General features: G+C 47.4%; 1 protein-coding gene across 1 annotated transcript; it reads right to left on the bottom strand.

Annotated features, from left to right (window-relative positions):
* Positions 1-453: 453 nt before the first annotated feature.
* On the bottom strand, positions 454-6,464 carry CRNN (cornulin). Its single transcript, XM_065926930.1, has 5 exons — positions 6,342-6,464; positions 3,712-3,858; positions 1,880-2,604; positions 1,267-1,411; positions 454-918 (listed from the first exon to the last, which is right to left on the bottom strand). The coding sequence occupies exons 1-5, from the start codon at positions 6,387-6,389 to the stop codon at positions 454-456; spliced, it is 1,530 nt and encodes a 509-aa protein (XP_065783002.1). The 5' UTR covers positions 6,390-6,464.
* Between the last annotated feature and the right edge of the window lie 12,972 nt (positions 6,465-19,436).

Genomic DNA, 19,436 nt, shown 5'->3' with positions numbered 1-19,436 from the left:
GTAGGGACCACGTCCAGTTCATCACCAAAGTCCTGTCATCAAAGCCCTGTAGTCTTTAGTCCATCATGTTAGTAGTAATTGAATGAAACATGAAGCCCAGTTGCTTAGGAAGCTTTTATTGATTCATTAGGATAGATGAGGCAATGGGCAGACAACAGAATCTATAAAAGTAACTGAAACCGCCCACAAGCTAAGGAAAACGTGGCACAAAGGGATGAGTTGTTCCATGTCTTCTTGCCCCTGAGAGCGTCTGCTCAGCAAAGCAGGTAAGAGAGAAAATTTTAGGATAGCAATCACCTTGCAGAAATGGCCTCACTGAGAAAGAACTAAGAGCGAAGTACCGCGATGAAGCGCTAACGTTCAGGGACTTGCTAACCGAACTGGCCAGGGCCAGCAAGCCAACTGCCGTCTGCTCTTCTCTGCGCTGGGCACCGGGGTCCAGGGCCGGGGCCCTCACGGCCTGCTGCTTTTGAAGTAGGAATACAGTCCCCTCGCTGTGAGTCCTCGCTTCCCTTCTGGCTGGGCTGCCTCCCGGCCTTGTGCCGAAGGGACACTAGTGTGCAGACTGCCCTGGTCCTGCCTTCGGATCACTGTCTCCCTCGTGTGGTCATCAACCCACTCCTGCTGAACCGCGGTGGGCTCTCTTTCTCCCTGACCTCCTGTCACACTGCACGGTGGGTGGGTACCGCTCGGGTCCCGCCTGCCCGTCACAGTGCTCGCCCCAGTCTGGGCCTGCCCTCCCAGCACTTTCTCTCCTGCCTCGCCGGTGCTCACCTGTGTCTGTCTCCAACTACTGCCTGACTGCCTCTGCGTCTGGCCCTGCTCTCCTGCCCCGGTGTGGCTTGTAATCTGGCCCCTGTCCTGTTCCACGGCCTGGGGGGCACCTCCCTGTGTGTGAATGTGTCCTCCTGTCACAGCCTGTCTCGACTGATACCTGTCTTGACTGTGGATCTCAGTGCCTCTGATGGACTCCTGTGACTGGATGCTAGTGTTTCCTCTCTGATGGCTCCTGTCAAGCTCGCTGGTCTGAGTGTGTGTCTGGGTTTGTGACCCCGGCTGTGTCTGAATGTGTCCTCCTGTCACAACCTGTCTTGTCTGATACCCCTCTTGACTGTGGGTCTCAGTCCCTCTGGCCTGGCTGCAGGTGGACTCCCGTGGCTGGGTGCTGACACTTCCTGTCTGATGGCTCCTGTCCTGCTCCGCGGTATGAGTGTGTGTCTGAGTTTGTGACCTTGTCTGTGTCTGAATGTGTCCTCCTGTTGTCACTTGGCTTGTCTGGTTCCTGTCCTGACTGTGGGCTTCAGTTCCTCTGATCTGGCCACAGGTGGACTCCCGTGGCTGGGTGCTGACACTTCCTGTCTGATGGCTCCTGTCCTGCTCCGCGGTATGAGTGTGTGTCTGGGTTTGTGACCTTGTCTCTGCCTGAATGTGTCCTCCTGTCACCACTTGGCTTGTCTGCCTCTCATCTTGACCGTGGGTCTCAGTCCCTCTGGTGGACTCCTGTGGCTGGGTGCTGGCACTTCCTGTCTGATGGCTCCTATTTTGTTCCACCGTCTGGGTTTGTGACCTTGCCTCTGCCTGAATGTGTCCTCCTGTCACCACTTGGCTTGTCTGCCTCCCATCATGACTGTGGGTCTCAGTCCCTCTGGTGGACTCCTGTGGCTGGGTGCTGGCACTTCCTGTCTGATGGCTCCTATTTTGTTCCACCGTCTGGGTTTGTGACCTTGTCTGTGTCTGAATGTGTCCTCCTGTCACCACTTGGCTTGTCTGCCTTCCATCTTGACCGTGGGTCTCATTCCCTCTGGTGGACTCCTGTGGCTGGGTGCTGGCGCTTCCTATCTGATGGCTCCTATTTTGTTCCACCGTCTGGGTTTGTGACCTTGTCTGTGTCTGAATGTGTCCTCCTGTCACCACTTGGCTTGTCTGCCTTCCATCTTGTCCGTGGGTCTCAGTCCCTCTGGTGGACTCCCGTGGCTGGGTGCTGGCGCTTCCTGTGTGATGGCTCCTATTTTGTTCCACCGTCTGAGTGGTACTTGTGTGGGTCTGAGTTATGGTTCCAGTGCCGGCCTCACTTGTCTGGTGGGCTCTGTCCTGTTCCCTGGCCTGTGGCTGTCTCTCTGTCCCCCTCTCTCTGGTCTGAGGACTCTTGTCTTCTCGAATTCTCTGGGCCTGCTCCACGTGACCCCTTTCTTGTGTAGACTGGCTCACTCCCTCCTGTCTCTGGGACTCCGATTGCCTGTCCTGGTGACTGACCTGAGCAGAGCTGATGTCCTGACCCTGGGTCTGTGGCCCAGGCCCTCCCGGCCCCCCAGAAGCCTGCTCACTCTGTGCGTCGCTGTTCCCTGCAGGGCCTTGTCTGTTCCCAGGCCTTCCCACTGCAGGGCTGCTTCTCTGTCCTTCCCCTGGCTCTTGGATGGCTGCAGGGGTATCATGGCCAGACTCCTGAGATCCACACGCTCCCTCAGGACCCTCACTCAGTGTCTCGAAACAGGCCTGGGCGACTTTGAACACCAAGACCAAGAATTCCTTGAATTCCACTGTCCCTGTGTCATCTTCATCCAGCAGGCGCAGGACTTCATCCACAGTGGCCGGATCATGGGGTTTCTGTGGGGAAGATGAGGCTACATCAGTACCCCTCCTCTGAGGAGGACGAGGTCAGGCCAGTCAGTTAAGTTTCCAGGCATCCCACCCCTGGACCTGGGGGCCTAGCTACTTGGCACCCCGACACTGCACATACACACACACACACACACACACACACACACTGCTACCACAGAAGCACTAACACAAAATCACTCTCATTTAGTCCAGCCTCTCTCCCTCAACGGCAGGAAGCATGCTTTGTTTTGTATCCTATGTGTTGGGCCCAGTTTCTGGTCTACAGGAGAACTGGATAAAGACTTCATGAAGAATGACTAAATGACTGAGCTTGTAGTGACTCTTCAGGCTGTCCTCAGCCCCTGGACCCTGGCATGGAGGTGGTTTTTTCCTCTAGTGAGCCCGACACCAAGAGAAGCTCAGCAGGAAGATGGCCCGGTGGGAATTCTGTGAGGTCCTCACTGAAGGGGTCAGGTGTTTTGCCAAGTTGGGGCATCTGGTGGGTTGCCCTCAGTGTGCAGAAGCAGCACACACCTTCCTGCCCCCAGGACTTTCACCATCCTGGTTTCTTTAGCTGCACACCCAAGGCAGGGAGAGACAGGGAAGTGCATCGGGGCCCTGGGACTGTCTCGTAGGGAGGGCCTCCCAGAGTCTCCCCCAGCTGCTACACCTCACTTCTGATGCGACCTCTCAGCTAATATCTTGGAGCAACTGCTTCCAGCCAAGCACAAAGCCGTGCTTCTCGTGAATGCTCGTTACTGATGATCACACTTCCGGTAGATGTAGAAGTGGCCGCCATATCAGATTTAAGAAGCAACAGAAAGTAACGATTGCGATTTCTAGAATAGTCAAAGGCTCCGTTCCTCTCTGAGCTGGCCCTTTAGTGTCCTCTTACTCTGTCTCCAAATTAGAATTAATTGAAGTCAAGGCATTTTCTTTAAGGACCAGGCCCGTGACCATCCCTGCTCCCTCTCCTGCTCTTTCTCTGCGGCACAGCCTCCGTTAGGACTGGCGGGCCTGGGTGTAGCGGCTGCAGGCTTAGAATCACAAGGCAAATATGGTCATTCTCTCTTCCCTCCTGCTCCCCGCACCCTTGACCCGTGGGTCTCGTACCACGATGACGTCAGCGAACTCTTTCTCCAGGAGCCTTTTCAGCTCCCCTCTTTCCAGCACTGCGCAATCGCCCTCCATCCTGGCATAGCGCCTGAAGGCTTCGATGATCCCATTAATGTTTCGCAGTAACTGCGGCATCTTCGAGTCCTGCTGAGGAAAGAGGAAAAGCCCCCACTTGGGGGCTCCGTAATCAACCTAGCTGTTCCTAGAAAGCACTCCTGCTTCTAAGTCCTTTCTTTGCCTATTCAGCTCTGCTTTGGGCCCCTCTGCTGTGTCTTCCTTGGCATTGCCTACCTAACGCGTTTTACAGACAGGAAGGAGGAGCAGGTGTGGTTGCAGGCAGGGTCTAGATGCGGCCCCACCGCCTCCCTGTCTGGTGAGCGGGGCCGGGATGCTTTGCCTCTCTGTGCCTCAGTTTACTCACTGTGAAATGAAGGCAGTACTAGTATTTATTTTATACCATTATTGTGAAGATTTAAAGAGATTTTTCATGTAAAACACTTGGCAGAGGCTGGCAAGACTAAGTGCTAGCTATTAAATATCATTAGCAGGTTATTATACCCACATATAATTTGTGCACATCTATGTACACTCTTCTGCTCATCAGGCACTTTCAGAGGCATCATCTCCTGTAACCCTGATTATCTTCACTTTTTTTTCTTCACCTGTAGGTGAAGAAACAGGCTCAGAGAAGTTAGGTCATTTGCCCAAGGCCACACAGCTTGTAAGGAACCAAGAAGTCCTAGAAGCCAAATGCAGTGAGCCTTCTAGACTGTACTGCATGGACAGGGCAATGCCATTGCTATCACAGGCATTAGGGTCCTGCTGGGAACACCCACAGGCAGTAAGTACATATGTGGGTCACCTCCTGCCTCTGATGGGGGCCAACCAGGGCTCAACTCTGCCCTTTCTGGCTTCCTTTTCAGAATGTGTTCTCGGAGAAGCCGGGCTGCCAGCTGCCAGGAATACTGTGGAGGTGGCGCCTTCCTGGGTGGGAGGCCTTCCAGTTCTGAGAGTTCATGTTTCTCTGAATGTGACCTCTGTCCTCAGCACTGGGACCTTGGAGGAAGTCAGCTGCCCATAGCTGTGTGGTTCCTCCATGGCCCTGGTGGCTTGTGAGGAACTGAAAGGAGAGTTTCCCTGGTTTCTGGATTTGGTGGATGGGCAAGAGGCAAAGAAACCTGGAGATGCATTGATCATAGTTTTGTAGAGCCCAAAAGAGATGACCATCACACATGGCGAGCTTCAGATGCAAGCGAGGGTTGTGAGGAATGGAAAGCTACAGAAGCTGGAAAACCAGGGTAGAGAGTACCATGGAGAAGGGAAGGAGAAGGCCATGGGGGAGAGAAAGGCATGATTAGAGAGCTAAGTGAGTAAAGGAGGGAACGGATTGGGGGGACTCAGTGCTGGAGGAAGCAGATTATGTGGAAAGTTACAGACCCTAGGGGAGCTCTTCAAGGGGTGTCCTTGCTACCATCTAGTAGCCAAAAATCACAGCAGACCTTGCTTTCAAGGTCTTTCAACAAGACCTTGCTCCTTGTGTAGGTCAAAACTCACACTATTGCACCTCAACAGAGAAGTGAAAAGATCTTTAAAAGAAAAAAAAAAATCCATGTGGAAGATGGAGGCCACTGACCTTTAAACTGTACAGATAATAATAAGATAACCTTTTAGTTACATTTCAAATCCCTTAGAATAAATGTGCAGACTGACGACTTTCCTGATGGTCCAGTGGTTAAGAGTCCGTGTTCCCATTGCAGCAGTCCCAGGTTCGATCCCTGGTCAGAAAACTAGATCCCACATGTTGCAACTAAGTTTGCCTGCTGCAGCTAAGACCTGGTGCAGCCAAATAAATAAATAAATAAATATTAAAATTGAAGTCTCAAAAAAAAAATTCACGAACTCATCTTGCCTACATATGGCCCTGGGGTGGGGGAGAGCTGCCATGTAAGCCTCTCCTTCACGAGAAGGCTCAACCCCATTGTTGGATTTGGCAGAAGTTGCTTGGTGGCACAGACTCTGAGCACTGCAATGAGGCTTCCGGAACCTTAAAAATCAGACAACTTAGCTGCTCTAGGAAGGTACGTGGGTGGCTCTGTCACTATTGCCAACACAGCCTCTCAGTGAGAGGAGCTGCTGCCAGAGCAGCCACAGGGGAGGAGGAGGGAGTGTAGCTGCTTTGGAAGAACACCTGGTTTGCCCAAGGCCCATCAGAGCAGACGCTTTCTGCCCACAGCCACCACTGATAGCCCTACAAGACCCTATCTGGTAGCCCTGGTTTTATCAGCTCAGATCACCAAGACACTGCGAGCAAGAAAGAGGTTCCTCAGGAGGGGACTTACCTAATGCACAGGCAGGATGAAGCAAGTGGCTGTTATGCGGTCTGTGGAGTACCAGGTGAGTGGGACGGAAACCTTTTATAAGGGATTTAAACAAGGCTAGTGTTTTAGACAGGATGTCCCCGCCCCATGGAAAGGTTTGATTCATCCAAGTTCATCCAGCCCAGCCTCACCTCCCTTCTTGTCTGTTTCACCTACTGGTCTAATTAGCAGGCCCCTCCTACCACATTTGGTGTCCTCTTTCCAGCTCTCATCTCTTCCTGGGTCTATCTCCTCCCGACAGGGCATCACTTTTCCAAAGTGATGGTCTTGGCACAGGTAGGGGTTCCTGGTAAGCATTCTTCTTCTTGGTGTGACTGCCCAGTCATGGACTCCCACCCTCCTTTTCCTTCTTTTTTTTAAAATACAAACATTTATGAACATAGCCATCTACTAAGGGTTATCCTTTTCAAAGTGGTCACTTTGTGAGGCTACACATGTTTTTCTGATGATGTTGCCATTCCTTAGAACATTCTTGGGATTTTTCTTGTGGAAATTGCCTTTCATACCAAATTTATGAGACATGAAAAAACTCCTGTCTTGTGCCTTAGTGGTTAACCTCATTTTTTTTAAAATCAAAACAAAGAAGGCTAATACCTCTTAGCCCACAAACCCATCCTATATGTGGGCAGCTTCTTAACAGCTGGTGAGAGAAGAGGCTTAAGATGACTGTGTGTAACCCCTTCATTGAAAAGACAGGGAACTCAGCTGATCAACTGATCAGCAGGTATTTATGGAGAGCCATTCAGACACAGAGCTATGAGGCCCGAGGACTCAGTGTTGACCAGCAGGTAGGTCATGTCAGCAGGCTCATGTCTCAGGGAGTTTACGGCCGGCAGTCGCATGAGAAAGTCCCCAAGAAGGTAGCAGTAATGGCAATCACTCTTTGATTGGATGTCATTCTCATCACTCTCTGATTTCCATGGATCCTCATGACAGCCCTGTGAGGCATTGTGGCCAAGCCTCTTTTAAAAATGAGGATACTGAAAATTCTCAGAGAAGTGGCCACTCCATGTGGAAGGGACAGGGCTGCAGAAAGCCCCTCTGCTTTGGGCTGTGGTCCTTCCATCCCAGCATGCTGCCACTTTTTCTTTTCTCCATGACTTTTGACATTTCCCACACATTGAATTTGTTCTCCATGGATGAAGAACAACCATCCTTGAGGATGCTGAGAAGGAAGAATTCTTTGCTCCGAAGCCAAGCCCAAAGGAGCTCTGAAGCCACACTTTGCAGAAAGTACTAGTAACTTCTCAAGTGCCTCTGGGTGGGGAACAGCATCTTTGCCGTCCTCACTGACATGCCAGCGTGTGCATGCAGGAAAGGCAGTGTGATGGGCAGGTGCAGGAAGGGCCTTGGTTGCAGCATTTGGCATAGCAAACGCAGCCCCACAGTCACAGCAGGGGCCTCCGCACAGGACAAAGAGCAGGGGTGACGTGCAGACAGCAGGGGGGGCTGCAGCAGGTTTTGGGGTTGGAGAGGTCTATCTACAGGGGTTTGGGATGGGGGCAGAGGTTGCTATGGTTACGGGTCAGAGTTAGGAGAAGGCTAGTATGAGAGCGAAGTTGGTGAGCGGAGGGGGGTTCAGCAAATTAGAGCTTCCTGCTTTGAGTGATGTGCTAAATCTCATCGGAATGGGCTTCAAACTTCCAGAAAGAGTTGGAAACTAAAGGAAAATAAGTTAGGAAAGGGATAAGCCAGGTGCTTTATCTATGGGGTAACTTTGAGGCAGGTATCATACGTCTAATTCACAGATGAGGAAGCTGAGGTATAAAGAGGTTACGTAACCTATTCAAGGTCTCATATTTAGAAAGCGACACACTTGGGTTTGAACTTGGGTCTGCCTGCCTCTGAAGCCTGTGTCTTTCCACGTGCCTGGAACAGGGCTAAGCCTGGGAGTCGGGGGGTTGTGAAGGGCTGAGGATCCATAGAAATAGAGATAAATGGGGTGTGTGTGTGTATTAGGTGGAGGGAGGTTGGATGGAATGGGGGGTGGGCCTGGGGGAGATGAGGAGGTGGCAAAGCTGGGGACCCACACTCTAACTGAGTATGTAAATTTATTAGCTGGTAAATTTGTGAAGAATTGTTGCAAATGAGTGACTTTACCATGCACTGGCATCTCCTGGGTATGGTGGGTGGTGCAGAGACAGGCCAGGAACCCTAGCAGAAGTGGAATGAAACTCATCCTCTACCCTTCTGCCTTGGAATAAAGAAAAATCTCAAAGAAACCAGTTCATTTTTCCCTTTGTTGTCTTCTCACACACTGACTCAGAAATACACGGCTGACCTCTGCCTGGCTGATTTCTACAAGCATCTGACAACTGGTACTTGCTGCATAGCAGTGGGCTACCAATAGAGAATAAGATCCTGCTTTCCTGGAAGTAGGTCTAACTGGGAGAACAGACTGTGCACACCCAAAATAATTACTTAATAATGGAAGACAAAGTTTTGTAAAATGTTAAATAAAAGAGCCTGCTCACCAAACACCTTCGTCTCTACCCAGGAGCAGAGAATGGTGACATTGGGCCAGGCCCCATGGTGACAGAATGGCTAGGTGACAGGGGTCTGGCCACCAGGAGTGCTTAGAGAGTGGCCATTCAAGTCTTCTTCCAAAAATAAAGCAGAAGATGGGAAAATTCCATAATCCTGGGCTTCACCCTGAGAAAAACGCAAAAGCAAGTCTAAAAGCCAGAGAGTTGTTGCCTAAAGTTATCTGGGGATCGAGATAATTTTCCCGTCCATTCAAAGCCCACACATCCTGGCTGCAGGGCAGGGTGATGGGCGTGGTTCTTAGAGGGAAAATGAACAGTGGACAGTTCTGGGCCTCCTTATCCTCTCTCTGCCCCAACTGGAGCCTCTTCTCCCCAAACCAGCCTACCTGGGCTCTGATCAGAACATCTGGAAGCCCTGATACTCAAGTTCAGCCCCAGAAATACCAGGGAGGATTAGGCAGGTACCAGACACGTTCCTGTTGACACAGTTTCCAGTGACTTGTGAGTTAGACATTCTGAGCAGAATCCCTGACCTGACAGGTTGTATTGGCCCTGTGGTTTCTCTGAATCCTGATTCAGGCAGGGAGCACATGGCTGACACTGTCATTGGCATCCTTGGTTTGGCCAGGAAAGCTGGAAAATGCCATTTGAAAGAGAATCCAAATGTCCCAAATCTAAGCGTCCAGCCCATAGGCAGAGCTCTTGGAATCAGCAAACTGGAAGATTGCAACCTCCTTCTTCCCACTAGGAAAAAGAAGAAATATTGTGGAAGGAGGAGGAATTCTTTCTTTTCTTGCTTCACCAGGGCTCAGATCTCTACAAAGTCCCAGTGGTATCAAAGGTTTGTTGACGTAAATGTAATGGTAACAGGCATTTCCCACTATGCCCTTATTTCTATCGTAGCCACGGGTCTAAAGCATGGACCTGTTAATTCCCACAAAAGCCCAACTTGCAAGCCCTCTTTCTGCCTTAGATGCATTCCTCTCCATCTCCACCATGCAGATGGCTCCCATCATTCAGAACAACCCAACCACCACTGATTCTATCATCTAATTCCAGATAATCCCAACCAGATAGATTTCTCTCTCTCTCTTTTTTTTAGAATTTCCAAATTTATTTGGCTGTGCTGGGTCTTTGTTGCTGCGTGAGCTTTCCTCTGGTTGTGCTGAATGAGCTTCTCATTGCAGTGGCTTCTCTTGTTGCAGAGCACAGGCTCTCCTTGCTGTACGTTGACTCAATAGCTGCAGCTCCCAGGCTGTAAAGAGAACAGCCTCAGTAGTTGTGGTGCGCAGGCTTAGTTGTTCCTTGGTGTGTGGGATCTTCCCAGACCAGGGATCAAACTTGTGTCTCCTGCACTGGCAGGCAGATTCTTTACCACTGAGCCACCAGGGAAGTCCCAGATGAGATCTCTCTTAAATGTCTTAGCTTGCCTTCAGTAATCTTACAGTCTTTTTTGGGTGGTGTATCTTTTATAGAATTTATTTTACTCTACTTTCATTATCATTGCTTGTCTCTATGCTTAATCATCCCTTTTATATTGACCATTTCTGTACTGACAAGGCTATTTTGCAGTAAGTGTGTGATGACTTGATATGGAAGACCTATCCATTCTTCAGGAAAACACAGCTTTTCCCTGAGACCATGAGGGCTGGGCAGTGTGTCTTTATACCACGCCTGGTCCCATATTCCATCCCACTTGGACTTCGAGGCTTCATTCCTGGGTCCTCTGGGATACAGTAGGATGGCACAGCATCCAAGGCTAAGGGATCCCGGGACCAAATGAAGGAAAATTCCATTGCAGCTTTCATCAGGATGGACTGGATTTGTGCCAGTCTCCCCACAAACCCTACAAACCTGCCTGAGTGGGTTTCCACTAGGGTTGGTCAGCTTTCAGCTATTTCCTCCTTCATTGATTAAAGCGCCCATCCCTCCCAGTGAACCAGGATTAAGAGGTGATGACAGGGTGTTCAGAGCACAGTGAATGACAGAGGAACGCTGAGGGTGTGCAAAGGTGAAAGCCGAGAAGTAGGGAGTTACTGTCGGGGCTTGGAATGCAGTCCCTGTTTAACAGGAAGAGGGTGAGATGCAGTGGGCTGTGGGCCACTGAGGTCATTGTAGGGGCTACTGACTCTTGGTAAATGTGCACATTCCCTGTCTTCAGGTCACCTTGATGGTAGAGGTCAAGGAAGCATGTGGCATGACTTTTATCCCCAGCAGTGGAAACAGACCAACCCAGGCTCCATGGCTTGAGGATGTCCCTTGTTTATGCCTGATAGTTATTATGAGGTTAAAAATTAGTGGGTTTGAGAGAGCATGGTAAACTGGTTAATACTAAAACATGCATGTGTGTGTTAGTTGCTCAGTCATGTCTGACTCTTTGTGACCCCATGGACTGTAGCTTGCCAGCCTCCTCTGTCCACGGGATTCCCCAGGCAAGTATACTGGAGTGGGTTGCCATTCCCTTCTCCAGAGGATATTCCTGATCCCCGGAATTGAACTGGATCTCCCGCATAGCAGGCAGATTCTTTACAATTTGAGCTACTACGGTGGACCTAAAATAAGAATAGGAAATTATTATTTAAATAATTTAAATATTATTTAAATAACAATTATGTTGTTATTTAAATTAGTAGTGACAAATAGTCCTTTTGAATACAGAGACGAGGAATGCATGTACACAAAATTAATTTCACATGAATCCCTCATTCCACCTTTTAAGAAGCACTGATGTAAAATCATAAAAATAGACACACCTTGGAAAATCAAAAAATAGAAATTTAAAGAAAACAGTGGGGTAATTGTTCATGAATAAAGATATGTTTATTCTCCCACAAAAGGGTGTACCACAGACTTCCTTTAATTACCTTTGTATGAGTTTATACAACATTAACTATTTTAGAACAAATAGCTAATGTTAAGAGCCTTTATTTGTAGATCATCCCAAGGTGAAAGATAGTTATCTATGTAACAGAAAGAGATAGTGTTCAACTTTCACAACTTCTGTGGTCCAGAAAGCTAGACACAGCCTGGTAGTGGGCCTGCCTAAGGTCACCTGGGTGCAGAGCTGCTGGGGGACTCTCTGGGGCCGCGGCTGAGGGTCTGGCTGTGCAGGACTCCCCTCTGAGGGCTGAGAATCTGCTTTCACTCCCTGGTTCGCAAATCAATGGTTTCTAATATTTGGCGGCCTTTGCAATTCCTGTTAGGGTTCCCTGAATCCGTGTACCTGATAACCATTGCTGCCTAAGGAGCAATGTGTGGACCCTGTGTGTGCTATCGTTTTTCACATACATGCTGGTGAAGTGGCAACAGTGGCCAAGGCAGATGTCACCTCCTCCAGGCACACCAGCGGGGGCCTGACTACTGAGTTGGAGTCCCAGGCCGAGGAGGGGGGCTGGTCATGAGCAATCCTGGAAGGCTGCATGGTAACAGAGGCCAGTGCCAGGGAGCAGTCACAGAAGCCAAGTTTCTCCACTCAGACTGAGGAGTAAATTCAGGTGCAGTAGATGCTGTGACCCTGGACATTGGCCAACGCCACTGAGGAGGTGGCGATGAGTCCTTTGGGGTCAGGAGACACCCTATTAGCTCCCTCACCGAGGCTAGCACCTGTGGACTGTGTGCTGACCATATGCCAGCCACCATGCCAAGGTGACTTCACACACCCCGGAAACTTAGCCTCTCACAGCACCCTGAAATCTTCTTCTTCTTATTCCATGTTTCATAGGAGGGACCTGAGTTCCAAAGAGGTGAAATGGCATATCCAAAGCCACATGGTTTGGGGTGGAGATGGCACTGAAGCTACCATTTTTATTCCAGGGTTTGCCTTTTGCTTACACGTTGGCCTCCATGGTGGGTCTTGGGGAAGGGGGGAGAGTGAGGAGCAGGAGTGGCCATGAGAGGCAGGTAGGGCGTGTTTTGTGAGCATGCAGCCCTCTGTCACAGCCCCCTGAGCTGGGTAGAAGCAGAGGCTGAGTCAGGAGTCCCCACTGAGGAATCCTGGCATATGCCGGGTGGCAGATTCTCAAAAGAGGCTTAATGAGGCTTGGGAGTGGAAGCCTGAGGCATCATCTGAGGTCATCAATGACAGATGGTTTTAGCTTCTTCCTTTGCTGTCACCAGCTAAGGACCTGGGGCTTCCTTCCCTGCTTCTGAGTCTTTCTGTTTAGCCTGTCCTCGGGCAGGCATGACTTTTCTTTTCTATTGGTCAAAATGGAAACTGAGGGTCTCACAGGCCAAACAGTCCCAGCGTCTAGCCTGGCTCTACCACTTGCAAGCTCAGTGACTTAGGACAAATCCCTTAGTGTCTGTGAACCGTGGTCTCTTCTCTAAAAATGGCGTTTATCTAATGCCTCTTCCTTCATGGATGGTGTGTAGGTTAAGTAAAATAATGAGTCACCGGTGGTTTTCCTGGTGACTGTTCAAAGCAGACTCTCAATAGATGTTTCATGTCAATTATGAAAATTATCAATAACATTCTTAAATTTGAAACTAATTAAAGCCAAGGAAAAGGAAAAAAAAAAAAGAACACTGGTGATAACAACATGAGCTGCTTGGCACTGGGCTTTAAGTCCTACCACATGAAGCGCAAGAAGACTTGTGTGATTAAACAGAAAAACCAGAGCTCTCCTATAGTGTGAGGGGGTCTGTAATCCTCTCTAGAATGTAACACAGTTGAATTATTATTGTTGCATGTGTGTTCATCTGCAGAGGACATATCTCCTTAAGTTGCAACATGTATTTCTCTATACCAAATAGGACCAGAAGTAGTTTGAATTACAGTTGATGAAAAGTCTGAACTTTGAGCAACGGTGAATAGAAAGCCAGAAATTATCTGTGATTTCTATAACAGCTCCCGGCACAAGGATGTGAGTATTTGGAGGTTTGTTAACAAAGAGGTTTGGCGGGTGACACAGATCCAGAACACCACAAGAAGGAAATCCGAGAGGACCACACCTGGGAGGTTCATCCATTCCTCAGTGAGGAGGGACTGTGCTTAACCCCAGAAGTGCTCTGAAAATTGCTTGGTAATTTCAGAATGCAGTTTTCCTTAATATTTTTTTTTGAATCAAACTTCACATCATTTACACAAGTAGGTTTCAGCATGTGGAAGCCTCTTTGCTGTCCGTTCCTAAGCTCTGAGTTGAAAGAAACCCTGCAGGGGTTGCTAAGGCTAGAGCTCTGAGCAGTGGGGGAGGGGCCCCAGTTGCTTCCTTCTAGGTCCGCGGCCCAGACCTGGCGCTCTAGTCAGTGGCTTGCCCAGGGCTTGTTTCTCTCTGGTTGTGCTGCAGGTTTCATGGGAGCTTCTTCTAAAATAAGACTTCTTCTTGGCTCAGCTCTCTTTGATGCCACTGCTGCTACATGTATAAAAACCTATTCTAGAACATGCAGGATGTGAGGTGGTCCCAACTGGGGCAGGACCGAATCTGTTCCACCACGAAAGGGTCTGTTTTTCTTTTCTTTCTTAAATGGAGAAGTCTGTGCTCTTACATATTTCCAGCACTAACAGTCAGTCCTCTTTTTTTAAGCATAAACACTGTGCCTACAGGAGGTAAAGAGGATATAGACTGATAATTACAGGCTGGCTCACCACCCTTAGGGAGGCTGTCGACATGGAGCATTGTGTTGGAAGCATGCTCATGGCTTCTTTGTATGGTCCCATATATTACGGTTCTCCAGAGAAACAGAACCAACAGAGAGTTTATTTTATGGAAATGGCCCTTCTGCCTGGTTGGACTTGGCAAGTCTGAAATTCACAGAGCAGGTCAGCAGGCTGGAAATTCTGGGAAGAGTTGATGTTACAGTCTTGAGGCCAAAGGCAGGCTGGAGGGAAAATTCCTTGTCTTCCTAGGACCTCAATATTTTTCTCTTAAGGCCTTCAACTGATAAGATGAGGCCCCCCAAGTTAAGGAACGTAATCTGCTATACTCAAAGTTGACTGATTTAAATGTCAATCATATCTAAAGCATAGCAACATCTAGACTGATGTTTGAGCTCGATGGCCTAGCGGAGTTGGCAAATTAACTATCACAGCCTGGATACAGGTCCGGTTTTCTCAGTCCTGGCTTTTCAAACTTTAGGGATCTCCCCAATTCCTGCCCTGATTTCTTAGCAAGTCATTAATGCCTTGTACCTTGATGTGGACTTTTATTCCTTGTCTTTTTCCCTAAGAACTTTGTCCCAAATTTCTTTAACTATAGTAAAACAATTCTTTTCTTATTAAAAGCACTATATGTACATGAAAGAAAATTTAGAAAAATTGAGAAAGCAAAAGAATAAACATTACTGTAATACCACTCATAAGAAATAATCCTAAATTGTTTATTCTTGCAGTCATTTTTCCATGTGTAAGCAATGACAAAAATAGCTAATACCTATAACTTACTCTGTTCCAGTTATTAACTCATTCAGTCTTCCAAGCATCCGTGAGGTAGGTACCATTATTATTCCTATAATAAATGAGTTTAAAAAGCCACAATGCAGTTAAGTGACCTGCTCAAGGTCACACTGCTTGTAAAGGGCAGTCTCAGACTGAGACCCAACCACCCTGACTCTGGAGTCTGGGCTTTTAATCACTTAATTATAGTGTCCCTGTATACATAGATTTTTCTATAATATGGGGATTAGTCTATATACAGTGTACTGTTTATTTTTGTCTGCTTTTCATAATTAATATTCTTTTTTGACTGTGCCAGGTGGCATGTGGGATCCTGTTTCCCCAACCAAATAGCAAACCTGTGCCCCTTACATTGGAAGCCCGGAGTCTTCTATGGAACTGCCAGGGAAGTCCCACAGTTAACATTTTTAAGGTTGTTAAATAATCTTCACCTTTTCCATGTCATATTTAGTGGCAAAGAATTCCATTGGATGGAGGAGTTATTACTTATTTAATCATTCCCCTCTTCAGCTTTTTAGGTTGCCGCATTTTTTTCTCTTTTGTGAAACACACTACATGAATCTTCTTAAATATATTTTATACACTTTTTCTTAATAAACGAAAAATTTCATTTCATTTAGAAATGAAATTGTGAGGGCAAACAGCACAAATAATGTTAAGCCTGTCCATGGTGTTCAGTTGCTATGATGTGTTTGACTCTGCTTCTCTATGGACTGCAGCGTGGCTGCATGCCAGGCTCCCCTGTCCTCCACTATCTCCTGGAACCACAGACTAAATTACTCTCTCAAAAAGTGGTTCAATTTATACTTTCCTGAAAGTTCAGCCCCAGCAATTGCCTGCCCCCGCCCTAACCCTGATGTCTATTATTTTGAAAGTTCCCACTTTAATTGGTGGTGTCTCAGTGTTATGCTTTGAATTCTTCTCACAGATTATGAGGACATTCTATTGGTCATTTGTATTTTATGTATAAATTTTTGGTTCAACTCTTTTATCCATTTTTTAGAGATGGAAAATATTGACTTCCGAACAAAACCCTTTTGATGGTGGATGCTCATCAAATTAGAAGTAGATATGCTTCATAAAAAATCCTTTAGGGAACTCCTCTGGTGGTCCAGTGGCTAAGACTTTGCATTCCCTATATAGGGGCCAGGGTTCGATCCCTGGTCAGGGAACTAGATCCTACATGCCGCAACTAGGGATACTGCATGCCACAACCAAGACCTGGTGTAGCTAAATAAATAAATATTTTTTAGAAATCCTTGTATGTCATTACTTTTTTGTATTTTCAAACTCTTTTATTTTAAAAAGGACTTCTAAACACTTCTTTCTCTATTGTTTGGTGATGGTTTTCTTTTTTTGTCATCTCTAGATCCTGGGGCCTTGGCTATTTTTTTGTAAACTCATTGACCTTGATGGTATGAACCGGGCTCCTGGCAGCCATGGTGGGCCCTGGGCAGAGACTAGGGTGGATTCGTCTGGAGGATGAGTTGACTGGGACATGGGGGAGGCAAGGGAGAGGGGTTGTGGCCAGCCGCCTGATGCCCTGTGGCCCCGCCTCCGGGCTGGAGGCTGCTTGGGCCTGGTGGAGGCTCATGGACCTGGAACCACAGAGCCTGCTTCTCCAAGTCTCACTGCCTCTCCAGGCCTCATGAATTTGTTTGAAAAGCAGGGGCAGTGATGGTTCTCTCATAGGAGTGTAGTGAGGGTCCAATGTGAAAGCACTTAGCAGATGGTTATGAATTATAATGAAAGCAAAGTTATTATTTTGAGGTATGATTGTAGTTCTGTTTCTTCAGGGGAAGAGTTGGATGGTTGGGGGTAAGCAGGTCCAAGTTTGTCATGTTCAGAAGGTTTGCCATTTTGGGGTAGGATATCCCAGGGGGTGATAGTGGTAAACAATTTGCCTGCCATTGCAGGAGACACAAGAGACATGGGTTTGATCCAGGGGTCAGGCAGATCCCCTGGAGGAGGGCTTGGTAATCCACTCCAGCATTCTTGCCTGGGGAATCCCATGGCCAGAGGAGCCTGGCAGGCTCCATAGCGTCCATAGCGTCACAAGGAGTCAGACACGACTGAAGCGACTTAGCATGCACGTATGCAAGCTAATGACCTCCCCATCCCAGGTTCTCTGAGTCTCAGTTTCTTCACTTTAACGTGAGGATAATGATAGTGTCAACCTCACTGGGCTGTGTGAGGATTAAATGAGTTAATCTGTATAAAGCATTGAGATTAGCTGTTGGCACCTAGGAAGAGTTTTTCATGAATTAATTCATTAAATCATCATGTAATCCAGTGAGTTAGATACTACTTGACCCACACTTTACAGGGAGGAAGAAACGGAGACCAGATGGGTGGCCAGGCCAAGGTCACACAGCTATTAAATGGCTAAGGATATATATCTGGGCAGTCTGTCTTGAGAGTCTGCATTTCTAACCACTACACATACTGCCACTATTCTATACTGGGATGAGGGAAAGGCTGGGTGAGGAAGGAGAGAAACCTGGCCTTTGCCTCCCAAAACTTAACAGGTTTTGGTCACGATTCTCAGCCCCACCTGGCACAGCTTCCTCCAGCCACACCTCCTCCTGGAAGTCTTCCCAGATAAGCCCTACCCATATGATCACTCCTCTTTTTTCCATATGCTTTGAACTTATGAGCCTAGTTGTCTTCATGGTGCTTTGTAAAATTGTATGGTGTAATGCTTTGATAATTGTCATTCAATTTAATGCACACTTATCACATGCTTAGAACACAGGGGTAGAACCATGGGAAATGTAGACATGGCTAAAACAGTTCCTCCTTGCCAGACATTTATGATCTTGTCAAGAACATCATCAGACAGTCATAGGAAATACCAATGAAAGAGAAATTGAGATTAATGTCATAAAATAAATAGGGCTTCCCAGGTGGTGCTAGGGGTAAACAATCTGCCTGCCAATACAGGAGATGCCAGAGATGTGGATTCCATCCCTGGGTCAGGAAGATCCCCTGGAAAAGGAAATAGCAACCCACTCCAGTATTCTTGCCTGGGCAATCCTAAGGACAGGGGAGCCTGGCAGGCTGCAGTCCATGGGGCCACAAAGAGTAGGACACGACTGAGCGACTGAGTATTATAGAAGTAAGGGGAAGATAAGTCTTCATACAGGCTTGGAGTGGGGTGGGGGGCTCTGAGAAAGCTTCACAGATCATGCATTTGAACTGGGTTTTGAGGGATGGCTAGGACTTTAAGAGACAGTGTGGTGGGAGAGCAATCAGAGAAAAGAGCAGGAACAAAGACCCAGCCTATAAAGTGGGTTGTGAAACGTAAGACATCATTGACAATACTACCGTGGCCTGCTGCACTCATTATTGGTAGGAAAGGCACCTGGGCTTCTATTTCCTGGCATCTGTCCAGGTTCCAGATCCCCAGGTTTTAGTCAATGGGCTCTGCCTTTGAGAGAGAGGCTGAGGGTTGAGAAATGAATCAAGTTTTTCTCCCTCGTTGGTATTTTATTCATTTTTCTGGAAGCTGTTGCAGGGAAGCCAAACAAGCCTAGGGGCCACATTGAAAACAAAAAAAGTCTTTGTCCTTAAGACTTGTTCCTATGTTTGCATCTCATTTAAAAATGTTTATTTATAGTTTATTAAATTAAAATATTAATTTATATTATTTTATTATTTATTTTATTAACAAAATTTTATTAAAATATTAAATATTTTATTTTTTTAACTTTTGTTTCACACTGAGGTATAGTTGATTAACAATGTTGTATTAGTTTCAGATGTACAACAAAATGATTCAGTTATACATATGTGCTAAGTCACTTTGCGACCCTGTTGACTGTAGCCTGCCAGGTTCCTCTGTCCATGGGATTCTCCAGGCAAGAATACTGGAGTGGGTTGTCATTCCCTTCGGGAAGGGGATCTTTCTGACCCAGAGATCGAACCCTTGCCTCTTATGTCTCCTGCATTGGCAGGTGGGTTCTTCACCACTAGTGCCACCTGGGAACATATATCTATTCTTTTACAAATTCTTTTCCCAGTTAGACTATTACAGAATATTGAGCAGAGTTCCCTGTGCTACACAGCAGGTCCTTGCTGGTTATCCATTTTAAATATAGCAGTGTATACATGTCAATCTCAAACTCACTAACTATTCCTCTCCTCTACCCTTTCCTCCTGGTAACATGAATTCGTTCTCTAAGTCTGTGAATCTGCCTTATAAATAAGCTCATTTGTATCATTTGTTTGATTCCAATATCAGTTCAGTTCAGTTCAATCGCTCAGTCATGATTCCAATGTAAGTGATATCATATGATCTTTTTTCTCTGTCTGACTTCATTCAATGTGTCAATCTCTAGGTCCAGTCACGTTGCTACAGATGGCCTTATTTTATTCTTTTTAATGGCCAAGTAATGTTCCATTGTGTGTATCCCCAGACTGGTGCATTGCACAGTGCTCCCTTTTTCTGCAGCAGACAAACTGCAG

The sequence above is a fragment of the Muntiacus reevesi genome, chromosome 1 (genome assembly GCF_963930625.1).
Source record: "Muntiacus reevesi chromosome 1, mMunRee1.1, whole genome shotgun sequence".
Classification (NCBI taxonomy): Eukaryota; Metazoa; Chordata; class Mammalia; order Artiodactyla; family Cervidae; genus Muntiacus; species Muntiacus reevesi.
This window is presented reverse-complemented; position numbering and strand designations above follow the sequence as displayed.

Bases quoted from the DNA above. Each gene is read 5' to 3' on its own strand.
- CRNN (XM_065926930.1), bottom strand. From the start codon at position 6,389: ATGCTTACCAGGAACCCCTACCTGTGCCAAGACCATCACTTTGGAAAA. The intron at 2,605-3,711 runs GTACGAGACCCA...TCTTCCCCACAG, and splicing joins AGTTCGCTGACGTCATCGTG to AAACCCCATGATCCGGCCAC. The intron at 919-1,266 runs GTGACAACAGGA...CAGTCGAGACAG, and splicing joins ACAGGAACCAGACAAGCCAA to GCTGTGACAGGAGGACACAT.